Source organism: Orbicella franksi, chromosome 4 (genome assembly GCF_964199315.1).
Source record: "Orbicella franksi chromosome 4, jaOrbFran1.1, whole genome shotgun sequence".
Taxonomy (NCBI): domain Eukaryota; kingdom Metazoa; phylum Cnidaria; class Anthozoa; order Scleractinia; family Merulinidae; genus Orbicella; species Orbicella franksi.
This window is the reverse complement of record NC_138148.1, coordinates 33,301,285-33,314,936: the sequence shown is the minus strand read 5'-3', so window position 1 is coordinate 33,314,936 and position 13,652 is coordinate 33,301,285. Positions and strand designations below refer to the sequence as shown.

General features: G+C 40.4%; 2 protein-coding genes across 2 annotated transcripts; one reads left to right on the top strand and one right to left on the bottom strand.

Annotated features, from left to right (window-relative positions):
* Positions 1-2,444: 2,444 nt before the first annotated feature.
* On the bottom strand, positions 2,445-4,275 carry LOC145484133 (uncharacterized). Its single transcript, XM_081462764.1, has 2 exons — positions 3,398-4,275; positions 2,445-3,212 (listed from the first exon to the last, which is right to left on the bottom strand). The coding sequence occupies exons 1-2, from the start codon at positions 3,704-3,706 to the stop codon at positions 2,445-2,447; spliced, it is 1,077 nt and encodes a 358-aa protein (XP_081318890.1). The 5' UTR covers positions 3,707-4,275.
* A 3,266-nt stretch (positions 4,276-7,541) lies between these two features.
* LOC145484131 (peroxidasin homolog) lies at positions 7,542-12,518 on the top strand. The gene is made up of 3 exons (XM_081462762.1): positions 7,542-8,453; positions 9,798-10,379; positions 11,341-12,518. The coding sequence occupies exons 1-3, from the start codon at positions 8,225-8,227 to the stop codon at positions 12,492-12,494; spliced, it is 1,965 nt and encodes a 654-aa protein (XP_081318888.1). The 5' UTR covers positions 7,542-8,224; the 3' UTR covers positions 12,495-12,518.
* Positions 12,519-13,652: the final 1,134 nt, after the last annotated feature.

Below are 13,652 nucleotides of genomic sequence, written 5' to 3'. Positions count from 1 at the left end.
GCACAGTTTAAACAAACAATTGCGCCTCGTTTGGCCACGAACCCAAGCATGGGTGTGAATGTTTGCGCAAAGGGGAACGATTTAATTAGCCTCGAGACAAGCCCAAGTTTCACTTCACTTTCACTTCACTTTAGACGGTCAAGGAAACACGGCTTTCTATTTGCCCCAGCCGGCGGATAGCCATGCTATGCTCGTTATGCGTGAATGGTACATACTGTAAAAAGGACTCGTTCAAACGGGGCTAGTGTAGCATAGAGGGTAGATATGACGAGGACCTGGAAGGACCTGGAAGGCCCCAACACTTCTATAGCTACCTGCTCAGAAGCAAAAGTAAGCGGCAGTAAAAGCAACGTTACATATAACATCTTGACAGAGTCAGGCGGCACTACGAAAAGAGGAAGGAAAGGCTTGGTTTTGCGAAGCCGGGTGTGAGCCGAATTTAACCTCAAACTCAGTAACTAAGTTTGTTTTGCAGTCATGATTGTCAATCCAACTGTTTATGTTAGCCGTTCTAGGATTGCCTTAAGGAATAACTTTACTATAATTATTTTCAACAAGGATCATGTATTTTAACAAAAGATAAAGGCACTTTGTACGTGTTAACTTGCTTTTAAGTTGAATAGACGAGCAATCAGGATGCTGATAGCTACAGCATCGTGCGATTGGCCAATTTATTTTACGGCCACTTTTCAATGTTAAGGCCAATTGGCGCTTTTGTTTAGTCTTGGTTTGTTGACTCCTAGTTGCTACCATATGCTTGATTGATCGAGTGTTAAAAAAATAACTTTAGAGCAGTAATGCTTAGACGTTTTTAAAAGTTACTGACCCACGCGGGCATTGAAAGTATTGTTTAACTGAAAAAGTCTGCGAAAATTGTCATCTTTCAACAGTCCATTTGGAGATTGACTCTCCAAAATGCCAGTTGTTTACTTCGATGTGAATTTGCTATTTATACAAAAAGCGAAGACACAAAACATTACTGCAGGCATTATGGATGGGGGATGTCTTAATTAAGAAAATTACTCTGTAGTTGGGCTCATACATGTTGTAAATAGGCCTCCCCAATGTTACACAACACACGTCGAAGAGCTCGGTAAACAAAGGGGGGCCCACAGTGCTCAAACAATGGAAGACTAACTAAATAATGAACTCTGCGAACTAAAAGAACACTACAGGACTCCAGCCATTATGTTATTTGTTTTAGCCATTGAAGTGTGTGTAAAAACGCTCTCAGGGTAAATTAGCATATGAATGTGACTAAGTCGCAGCTCATATGTCTTCCACGCTGGGCCATTGTCCGTTTCGCAAACAAATAACTCCACAGGGTTATCGAGAAAAAGTGAACTCGTTCACACTCGACCTCTTGGAGCTGCAGGCACAAAACTTCTTAAAAGACGGGTTAACAACACGAAGATTTGGCAGCTTCTGTGAGACACTGTGATTTATTGCATGTGGACTTTGCCGAGTGGTCATTAAAATAAAGCGTTGATAAGCTGCACTTGAAGGTGCTAATTACGCTCAGCAAAGCTTTACAGAGTACATTTTCTGCTAATTGCTTCCAGCAATTAACAGACTCTGCTAGAATAGGGGCAGAGAAAAATACATTTAACGCCACTAAATGTAAAACGACAACTGAGAGGCGAGTTCGCGACCAAATCAATTCATCAAACAACTGCTGTTTCTTCTTCAAGAATTTATCTTATTAGTTAATATAGCAAGAAATTAGTTTTGTATAGCAGATGAAAATCACTTTCGACAGTAACAATATTAAAAGACTGTAATCACAAAATGTAAAATGGCTTCTTGGCGTTGTAAAGTTTTGTGAGGCTAAATGGTCAACAAAATTCAGTAATATTACTGACAAAAAATCTTGTTCTGGTACTGTTTATGGCGTGTGCTAAGGCGTGTGTTTAATCCGTGGATTTTTATCACTGGAGAGTTTATTGAATGGACTGTAATTCGTTGGCAAACAGTTAAAACTCACATACATAGACAAAAAAAACTATCGTTAAATTTTTAATGCGGTAATTGAATTACGCAGACACATTGCGGCCATAAATAATTATTTGTTATTTGCTTACATTCACGGAAAGACGTGCCAACTAACAGAGTAAAGTAGCGAAAATTTGCACTATCTGGTCGTCTGGTCGTCATTGATGTGTAAAATAATTTTCTTTAACTGGTATTTTGCTCGTGGGCTTCAACGTGGTATTAATGATAACGCAAAGTTGCACTTAATTAACGAAAATAGAGCTAACAAAGTGGATAAACCAATACAACTATTTGACCTCGAGTCAGTTAATTGGAATTAATATGTCCACTGTTGCCGGCAACCCTAACTTCAAATACATATTTACAAAACACAATCCATTTTTTCTTGTGTGATATTTATACTTGTCTCTAAACTTAAATAATCATTTCTATTTCACTAAAACCTCCAACGTTCATTTGCAATCCGAAAGAAAACGCGTGCGCGAAACTTGGGAAGCGCTCTCTTTTAAGAAAGGGAAGTTAGATCTTAATGTGGGAGTACCGAACGTTAGCTTAGGTACTGTACTGAACGCAGACTGAAATATCGAATCATTGTTCACCATAAACCTGTCTTGTAGAAATGGAGATGATGGCATCGAAGTTGGCCATTGTGATTCCAGTGGGGAGCGTGGGTGGCCGAGAGAGAAAAGGCCTGTTTGTGGGCAAGAGGGCTGCAGAAATCCAAACCCGTGGCAATGACTTGGGAAGGCCATCTCTGGTGATGAGGGGACGAGGCATCTGGCACTGGGGGTTGGGTGTGGAAGAACCGGTGTTGGATGTGGGAGGGACGAGCTGCAGTTCATGGTGCAAGACATTCCCACTAAGCTGTGTCTTCTCATTTGAGGCGACAAAGGTGCCGGGAACATAGAGGGTGGATGAGGCCAGAAACCAGAGTAGAAGCCTACTTGTGAAGGGTCAAGTGCATAGCCTGGTACTGGAGAGATTCTTTGCTGGCGTTTCAGCGCCACGCGGTTTCTAGAGGAAGGCGGATTTCGTCGTTTTAGTTTGCCTGTCGTTCCGCCGATAACCACATCGTCAGCACTGGGATCCAACATCCAATAGTTCCCTTTCCCAGGGTCGTCATAATGACGGGGAATCTTGACGAAGCATTTGTTCAGTGATAGGTTGTGTCTAATGGAGTTCTGCCAGCCTTGCTTGTTGTTACAGTAGTAGGGAAAATTCTGTATAAAGAATCATAAGTAGAACCGTTTAGGTTTCAAATTTTAAGCTTTCGTTTTGATTTTGATTTCAATTGAAGGCTCTAAGAGATAAATACCACGGTGCGCGTTAACGAATCCAACAATTACGGCGAGAAAAATTGATTAATGTTAGTTGTAGGTGCTTAAGATGAATCAAGTGTACCAACCTTCATTATGAAATCATAGATACCACTTAGGGTTAGTCTCTTCTCGGGCGACCCACGAATTGCCATCATTATGAGGGCATTATACGAAAATGGCGGCTTCTCGCATTTTTTCTCTTCCCCATCTTTGCCTTCATTCTTCGCCATTGGCCCATCTTCCTTCACATGCCCGGCTTCTTTGTCTTCTTCACCATCCTTCGCAGGACTTGCTGCTGCTTTGCCATCTTGGTGTTTGAAAATCTTTTCCTCCGAGCTGTTCAGCGCTTCTTTAGAACACAGCTCTTGATAATCTTGATCACTGTTATCTTTCATTTTAATGTGGCTTGAATTGGTTCTTGTACCAAGCTCTGTACAGAATTCTTGCAGTCGACGGTCGATCTGTGCGTTTATACCACCGATTCTACAGTACACGACCGGAGCTGACTGACTGTCGTCTATGTTAGCGGCGCTCTTAATTTGTTGTCAGTATTCATGATATACTGTTAACCAAGCACAGTAATTGATACGGTGGTGTACCATTTTTCATCGTGAACCAATCAGAACCTCCGCCTGCAAACAAAGTGCTGTGAAATGAAAGAGCCGTCGGGGTTGGTCGTGCGGTTCCTTATTGTGTTTAGTGTTTGTGTTAATAATCTATGTTTTATTGTTGGCTTCAAAGAGGTGCTAAATTCGCAACCAATAACTTGGTCCAAAAGGTCGTTGTGGCTCCGCCTTTTAAGCGATAGTACACGCGGGAGACACAATCGAACAATATACTCAATGCACAAGTAACCCATACTGTCTTCAAAAGAACTATAATTCGTGATTAGTAAGGAGTTAGCTTTTTGTTCTTTCCAGTCCACTTCTGAATATCTTATGTCAACGTTCCGAGATGTATTTCCTGCCGCACTGTTGGAGGTGCCTGAATAAAAAATCTGCCGTGGTTACCTTTTTCATTAGAGCATGTCTGATTTATTTTTTACATTGCGAGAGGGAGTCGACAGATTCGCGGTAACATTTCAGTTCTCCTTTAAATGCATTTGCTTCAATAGAAGAAGCGGATTTGTGTAATAGATAATGGACCGTTAATAGTGCTTGCAAACAAACAAACATTACTGAATCTAAACCGACGTGGTTTGCGGAAATAAAACGGAAAGCTTCTAACCTCTATAAAAAGACACTTCACCACACAGTTCTAGAACATAAGAGAAACGAACAATTAAACGCGAATTAAGGCCAGACCTCTTCTGCGATAAGAAATATATCAACTTTAACAAGTTTTTACGAGTTATTGTGATTTAAACTAACAAACAGAACAGTTGTAACTAAAAAGTTAAATAACTGTGACGTGTTTCTCGGCGTAACGGTTTTGTATGAGTATAAGATCAAGCTTAGCAGTCGGACGCGAAAAATAATTAAATCAAAATGTCGATCGTCCGTTTGTTTTTCAGTTCAATAAGGAAAAGATCCAAAGCTTTGTATTCAACAACTGAAGGTACATGCTACGAATGGCGTGATACATCAGAGCTTTCCCTTTGTTCCAAGGTTCATTGTTCGGGTAAATAAACTAACTCCATGTGTTTTGCGAGAAGGTCACTTCTTTTTGGTTGTAAAGATTTCCTACTGGGGCGGCTGCTGATAGTGACTACAACGAAGCCTGATGGGAACCTAGGAATTGATGGTATATTAAGCGTGGGAAAGGCACCAATTCATGGCATCGAACTCACTGCGAACAAGGTTAATTAAAACGGTCTCAGTTTGATATTGAGGAAAAAAAAACTAGGCGAAACATAGAGAGGTGCCCCTCATTTAGGACCAAAATGTATATTAAACACAAGAACAACTGAACAATTTTTTGAGACAAAACTTTGAAATTATGGTAAAGCAAACGTGCGAATGTTCAATAAAGTTTCTTCAATCCAAGAACTGCGCCTCGTTAACTTAATAATTAGTCATTTATTTGAAAACTAAAAGAAACGTTCACCTAGCTATAATTTTTATATTCTGACAAACGAAAATAAAAATCTAAATTTCGTGTAGGAAACATCTGCCCGGTCAGAAACTTTCTTTATTCTATGATTTCTAGTTCATCCAAGGAGACTTACTAAACTTTCATTATTAAACTAGGGCAATCTTTTACAGAGGATTATTACTTGTTGATTTTTATCCTGGTCTCGATGAAATAAGAGCGGGTAACAAACTGCTCTGTTTACATAAAGGAAAGAAACCGGCAAAAATCATCTTTTATTCTTAACTAGCACCAATATAATTTTAATAAAATTATTGCGGAAAGGACACATGTATAAACAACAAATTATAAACATTTAGGGTAAATTTACGGCTTGAGACACACGGGAGTAAGAAACAAGTTTATTACTTGTGCTTAACAGCGCTATGGGGTTTTAAAGTAAGCATTCAGATACTTTGTGCAGTGCCCAAACGAAGTTTAAAAAAAGGCATGCTTTGCGCTTAACTTTGTTAGCTTGTTATCTAATTGCATCAGCTGTGATATGTAGATCCACCCTACCAACGCGTACTTTGATTATGAGTTTGACTCACTGCACCTAAATATTTCCAATCTTGTTGTCAAAACACCAAGCTCGGAGTTAAGAAACCAAAGAAGTTTGGTGCTTAAAGAAGTGAAAAATAAAAAGGGACTGCATTGAGATCACAAAGGAAGAGACCCCCACATAACACAGCTTGGCTTTAGAACGCAAGCAAAAGGCGGCTGGAACTTAAACACTGACCAACACAGTGGGAGTTGATCAAAGGACAGCACGGTGCTGAGTTTAACAGCTGTTGGCGCTCCTCCGTGATCTTGCATCTCGGAAAAACTATTTAGTGCAGTCACGAACAGTTTATTCGGCTTTTAGAACACGTTGAAAGCACTAGTTGATGATATAAGTTGTTTAGAGGAGTTCACTGATTATTCGGAGCGGAAATGATCAAAACTGTATGTTCATTGGCCAAGCCTTGTTGTCGAGAGAGAGTAGGATGCACTCCGTCTAAGGCGTGAATACGAACAAATGAATACTGGTTGATACACACTTTTTATAACATTTTCTCTGACGTAAAAACCCTTCTCTTCCGGTTTTTTTGTTTTTACTTCCACTTTGAAAACGAAAATTCATGGACGTTAGCGTTAACGTTGTCCCCTAAAATTCAAATGCATAATCAGTCATTTCCGAGTCAAAATTAGACGACCGCTACCCAGGAAAAAAAAAATAAAAAAAAGATGTTTACTCATGCCCGTAGCATTAAAAACAATCGCTGATCGAATGCAAAACAAAAACCAAAGTTAAATAAACAACCGGGCTAATTATAGAAGTTCAATCCCAAAAAAAATCGGCGACCTCACTGAAGAATTTGGTACATTTTCCATGCATTGAAACCAACATTAAACAGGTGGCACAAAATTTCCAAATCAAAACTATAGGTCCTCATCGGGGGCAAAAAGATATTTATAAGCACTGTCACGTTTGCTGCCATAAGTTATTTCAGACTAATGTGGGAAAGGTAATTGTCTATATCGTGTGCTTGCAAAAGGCCATATTCGTTTTTCCACGGTATTGTGCTGGAACTAGCTTGCAATGAAGGCTCATGCGGGAAAGTATCATAATTATAAAGGTGAGATTGATATCATTTGCAATCAGAAAAGACTCTCCGCATTGGACTCAGTTGCAAGCTAGTTTCAGTCCAATATCGAGAGTACGAATATGGCCTGTTGTTAGACAATGATTTACAGTTCGAGGCAAACATCCAGTAGTTTTGAACGAACTCAAACATGGCGCGAAATAGAGTTTTTCAAAAATGCAAAGTTCTAATTGTGCAGGCGATCGTTAGCGGGTTAGTCTTTTCTTCCCCGAAACGCGCGCGCGCGCGCTTGTGAGAGAAAAAAGATCGCTAAGTGGTAAGTATAGAAAAAAGATAAAATAAAAAAAATCTCTCTCTGTTGGAATAAATTCCTGTATTCCACCGCTGTTGTTGAAGCAATTCGAGCAAGAATTATGGACCATCTGCTTGGCACACATCAGACTTTGGAGAGGGCAATAAACCATTTTAAAGAGTGCTTTCCGTCCAGGGGGGTGAATCCCGTATACAAGCCATATGGGTATGTGCCACTGTGAACGCTATGATTTTCAAGTAGTTTAGTCTGGGATAATGTAAAGAAATCAGCGAGTTTTGGTACACTGACTGGTAGAGTGTCCATTTTATAAATAGTGGGACTCGGAAGTGACTTTCTAAGATGTTGGTTCAGTTAGGACCAGTCAGCGTATGTTGGACTGTGATAGTGATAAAGTTTTTTCACCGTTGACAAACTCCTGGCGAAGGGGTGGGGTTTTTTGTGCCTAGTCTATAGAATAGGGTTACAAAATCAAGCCGGATCATGGTCTAGTATAGGAGAAAGGTTTCAGTGTTCCAGAAGCACACCCTCGTTCAAAGATTCAGTACAGAGTGCATTCCCCACCCCGCCCCGGGAGTGCTTTTAAGTTCTCGCGTTTTCCCGCGCAATGAAACTAATAACCAAAATAAGGCCACTAGGAAATATCTACATTTCTACATTGTGTTATCTCAACAGAAACATCAACTGATGGCATGTCTTAATACAACTTCCTCACCTACCCCACTCACCATCTAGGAAAATAAAACATTACCAGAAAAATTAAAATTGAAACTGATCCAATGTCGTAAGCTGAAACCGGAACTGAAGGTCAGACAAGGATTAGCCCCGGTGTCATAGCATGCATCGTGTTTTTGTCGAGCTTTGATCTTGTCGGCGCATGTCTCACTTTCTATGTATCAGATACAATCATCCACTGGGTAATTCTGAAAGCCTCGAAGAACGGAATTATGGAGAAAACAAAGACTCACCCAGTCTCGAGCACGGTGGTGTTTTCATCGATATTTCTGTCTGTTATTTGCCTTTCGGGATTGATTCACGTCGAGATGGAACTTCACGTCCATCGACAAATGCTTCAAGTCTTGAATCAGCAAAGAGAAGAAAAGCTCGAGTTAAGAAACACGGCACACGAAGACAAAGAATCTGTGATGAAAATGTCACACAGTGAGCCTAACAAAGGTGAGTACTAAAATCATTGAGAAAACAGTTAAACGAGGGAATTCGTTTGCCCTGAAGAAGCTACAGCTTAAACGAAGAAAGCTGAAACATGATCCCACCCGGTCGACATCTGATGTCCATTCAGAACTTGTACACGATATAAAATGCAAAGTTTCTGACAACTGGTCAAGAAATTACGTTATTACATATAAACCATATGCTCTTTCCTTCCCCTCAAAACACCGAAAACAAGGAATGTACGTCTACCAGAAAAAGATAAGATAAATGATTCAGCATCAATGAATCGTGTAACTTCCGATCGGCTAAACTAAATATTACGAGAGCCCGTGCCGTGTTGTCTGAAGCCGTATCTCAGAAGGCTTGAGCTCATTATGTTATAACGTTTAGTCGTTTGATACAAGAAAGTCATTAAAAACAGTGTATGTATTTTAAGCAACATTTTTGCTCGACACGCGAGGTTAGCCTACAGAAGACTGTGGAGAGATCAGTGAAATTACGACGAAATTGTTCCTGCTTCCCAGGAACAGACTGGCTGAGGCATTTTTCGGTGACCTTTCTCAGACTGTGAAAGTTAGAGCGTTCAACATCATACTAACATTTCACATCCTTCTTCCCTTCGGCAGCATTTTGTACCATTTAGGTAAACTTGTTTACTATATATGGAAGTTAATTTATAATTACCTTTCTATCGATCGTACGAGGTAATCACCCCTAGATGCCGTACCGGTTTTTAAACGCCAAATTTCGTGTTTGACGCAGCTCAAAACAGACGATGTAATTGGGAGTCTTGAATACATTTACGTATAATTATACTAACCTGCGATCAGGCGTCCTTTATTTATTTGTTTTTTTTGTTTGTTTGTTTGCTTGTTTGTTTTCCGCCGAACGGGGGAAGGGGGAAAAAAAAAACGCCTGATCGCAGGTTAATTTTTCCGGAAATTCATGCGGTCGGTCGGCGGCGCGAAAGCGACGAGGAGCAATGTACATGTCTACTTTCCAGGCAAGGGGAATAGCAAGTTGAAATGTCTCTGTTTCCGTCAAAAAGACAAAACATTTGTTGGAAAAAGCGGTGGAATATTGTAATCTTTTTATTGGAAGTGTTCAAAAATCTGAACAGTGAAGGAATAAACATTTCGCAGCGCGCCTTTTTTTACTTTGTACTTGGTGCGCGCGGTTTCCGTGTGTGCGTACGCGTACAGTTTTTTGTATGGCGCGGCTCAATCATTGTACCTACTGAAGAAGGGCTAAGCCCGAAACGTTCAGATTACCAGCGAATATTTGACACTTTTAAGAGCCTTTTGAAACTTATATCTATGTAAAATGTTTATTCTATGTTTGTTGCAGAGTTGCACATTCGTTACAAACGGCACGTGGAAACTGGAAACAAGAAACCCAACGGCAGCGAAATCATCGATCGTGCCGACATTACAAAAATAGTACAACTTGCTCTGAGTAACCATGCATGTACAGTTCATTGCCCCAAAAGCATCAGGGGAAGACGAGGCAGGCCTGGTCCCAGAGGCTCTCCAGGTAAACACGGACCTCCCGGACCTGCGGGAACCCAGGGAACTAAAGGGAATCAAGGACCCCAAGGAATCCAGGGACCTCCAGGACCGGAAGGCCCTCAGGGACCTAAGGGCAATCCAGGCAAATCTATCTCAGCCCCTTCAATTGTGGCACCTCCGATGTCCATGATGGTAAATGAATCCGGTACAGCCTCGTTTCAGTGTGAAGCTGAAGGAAACCCACAACCTAAAGTCACATGGCTGAAACAGAATTCCAGTCTTGCCGCGGATAAACGAGTTGTGTCGTCACGTGGTGGACTGATGATAACAGATGTGACGTCACAAGATAAAGGAATGTACACTTGTGTAGCAAGAAATATTCTTGGAGAAATGACCTCATCGGCCACTTTAACTGTTCAAGGTGAAATAAAAAAAATTACCCTGTTATATAAGAAATTTACATGCGAAGTTTAGAATTCGCCGAAAGGAAGGCGGGTACTATTACAACTGGCCAGGCTCCGTCTTAAAAGACTGGAGATATATAAAAGGGTAGAGATTTTACCAGCCCAATGGTTTAGAGAAGGGAAGGAAAAACTATTTCGGTATTACCAAGGAGGCCCTTTCAATTTGCACCAAACAAATGCGTGTAACGTCAGTTGCAAAGTCATCAATTGCAAAGGTATTTAAAGGGGCTACGCAATGCAAGGGTATAGGAAAGGGATAAAGTGTGCCTATCGCACGTATGAGAAAGTGGTACACCTTATGTTCTCTGTCAAAAATGGTATACAAAACAGTATATTGTTACATTTTAAGTTAAGACTTTCTTAGGCTAAACCAGGAGTTTAACATTTTACGAGAAGGGCTGGGAGAACTCGAGAAAGCCTCGTCTCGGGTTTGCATAACTTTCGAGAATTCTCCCAATCCCCCAAGTGTTTAGTTGAGGCTATGTAAACATGGAAAAAGGGTTCTATTTCTTTTATAAAATAATTCTCAAATACGCGCGAATCTATAAAAACGTCACAACCGTGTTTACACACTCTTATCTAAACACACCTATCGACCAATGAGAGCGCGCGTAGCAGCTCAGTTATTTTATAAACGATGCTGGTGTGCGTGAATGTATGAATAAAAGGCTACGGACTACTAGTCTAAAGCTCATGGTTTATTTCTTTTTAATATAACCGGAGAAAGCTTTGATTTCAAAAGCAACTAGAAATCTAAACGAAGATACATATGCCCAACATGAACTTGTATTGAAAACATAATGTAATTCAACTGAAAACTAACATGCCAAAGGTCCATTTACTGCGTCGCTATTAGTCTATTTTAATGTTTCTTTCCAGTTATGCTTCATGGTTCACACTTTTTCCGTTGTTATCTAGTTGGCGCCTTGATTTCCCGCAAGCCCTCCTCTGTCATCGTTGAAGAAGGACAGAACGTAAGCCTGGTCTGCCAAGCTACTGGTCAGCCAACACCAACGGTCACGTGGAGTAAGCTGTCTCTTCTATATAACTATGACACACCTAAAAAGACATTAACCAATGTCGAGGGAGGAAAACTCAGCCTGATGAAAGTGACGAAAAGTCAAGGAGGAGATTATATATGCTTGGCAAAGAATCTTCTCAATCAGGATTCAGCTTTAGTACAAGTCATTGTGCTTGAGGCCCTCAAGTTTACTTTACTTCCTCCTCGTACATCCTTAGGATTAACCTCTAGAGATGCGTTACTTCCTTGTTCAGCGCAAGGAGCACGAGAAATTATTTGGCAACGTGCAGGCCAAAGTCTTCCAACCAATCGCATCCTTTATCCAAACGGATCTCTGCTTCTTAAGAACATTTCACCAAATTACGCTGGATCCTATACCTGCATAGCGAGAAATTTCCATCGTTCCATTAAAGCAAGCACTTCTCTAGAGGTTCGTAAGCCAATCTCGTGCAGTGAAATAAAATCAAGCAATAAGGAAATACCTTCAGGTAATTATATGATTGACCCTGATGGCAACGGAGGCGTGACTCCCTTCAGTGTGTACTGTGACATGAGTGACAAGGGCGGAGTTGGCGTGACGGTCATCAGCCACGACAGTGAGAGTAGAACCCATGTTGGTCCTAATGGATGTGGTAGCCAAGGATGTTACAGTAAAGATGTGCGATACACTGGAGTCAGCACCCCTCAGCTAGCAGCACTCACACAAGTCTCACAGAACTGTGAACAGTTTATCAAGTTTGAGTGTAATAATGATGTAGCGTTTATTGAGTTGAGTTTTGCTTGGTGGGTGTCACGTGATGGAACAAGGATGAACTACTGGGGAGGAGCTACGGGTCATGACAAGATGTGCGCATGCGGAGTAACAAACTCTTGTTCCGGTGGCAAGAAGTGTAACTGTGATAACAGCGGTACTGGTTGGTATGAGGACAGCGGTCTGTTGACGGACAAGTCTACTCTGCCTGTGACACAAATCAGACTGGGAGACTTGAATGATTCACACGAAGAAGGATATCATACATTAGGAAAACTCAAGTGTTATGGTCAGGCATGAAGTTAATTACTTGACTTCACAGCTGCTATATAAAGCTAACAGAATTCTGCAAGTATGATTAGAAATTATCGGATTGCCTTTTGGTCATGTATTCCTCAGTTATTATATACTTTGGTGACTGACAAACGTAATCTCAGCAGTAACAACTGATGAACCAAAAGTAAATAGCTTGTATTGAAAACTTTTTACTCCAATAAGCAGCATTTGAGCAGAAAATAGACCGTTAGAAATACCTGATATAACAAAAACTTGAGTGGCATGTATCTTAGAATTAATGGCAGAAAAAAAAGTCAATCGTAGTTAAAAACGCTTTCAGACAAACATTTTACAAATCTCTAAACTAAATAAAAGAATTTTTCTGCAAATTCCAAAGTAAGGTTAGAGAAGAAATTGGACCGTTTGTGGATGATGGGAACACTTCTGTGTGATCGATGTTATCATGAAAAAAAATCTTTATGCTTGCCAATTGCACTCAGTCATTATAGGCCCCCACAATGCACTAGGGTCAAAAAGATATTTGTCAGCACTGTCACGTTTGCGACCAAAGGTTATTTCAGATTAATGTGGGAACTAGATAGCTTGCAATGAAGGCTCATGCGGGAAAATATCACTAAAAAGAGAATATCATTTGCATTTAAAAGACTCCCCTGTTAGCCTCAGTCGCAAGCTAGCTCCAGTCCAATACCGAGAATACGTATATGGCCTTTTGTTAAACAATTATTTGCATTTCACCACACGGGCTCAAACATGGCGCGAAATAAAGTTTTTCAAAAGCACAAAAGTTATAATTGTACAGGGGCTATCTTTAGCAGGTTAGTACTTTCTTCCTTCAAACACGCCGAGCGCTCGTAAGAGAAGAAAGATCGCTAAGTGGGAATGATACAAAACAGATAAAATTTACAAACAAGTCTCTCTATTGAGAGAAAATCCTGTATTCCATCGCTGTTGTTGAAGTAATTCGCGCAAGAATTATGAACCATTTCCTCGTCACACATCAAAATTTAAAGATGACAATATATAAGCCCTTTTCTCTGTGCAGAGAGTGCTTTTAATTTCTCGGGATTTTCTGCGTAATAAAAATCATAACCAAAATTAGGCCACTAAGAAATATCTACATTTCTACATTGTATTTTCACAACAAAAACCTGAACGATTCCA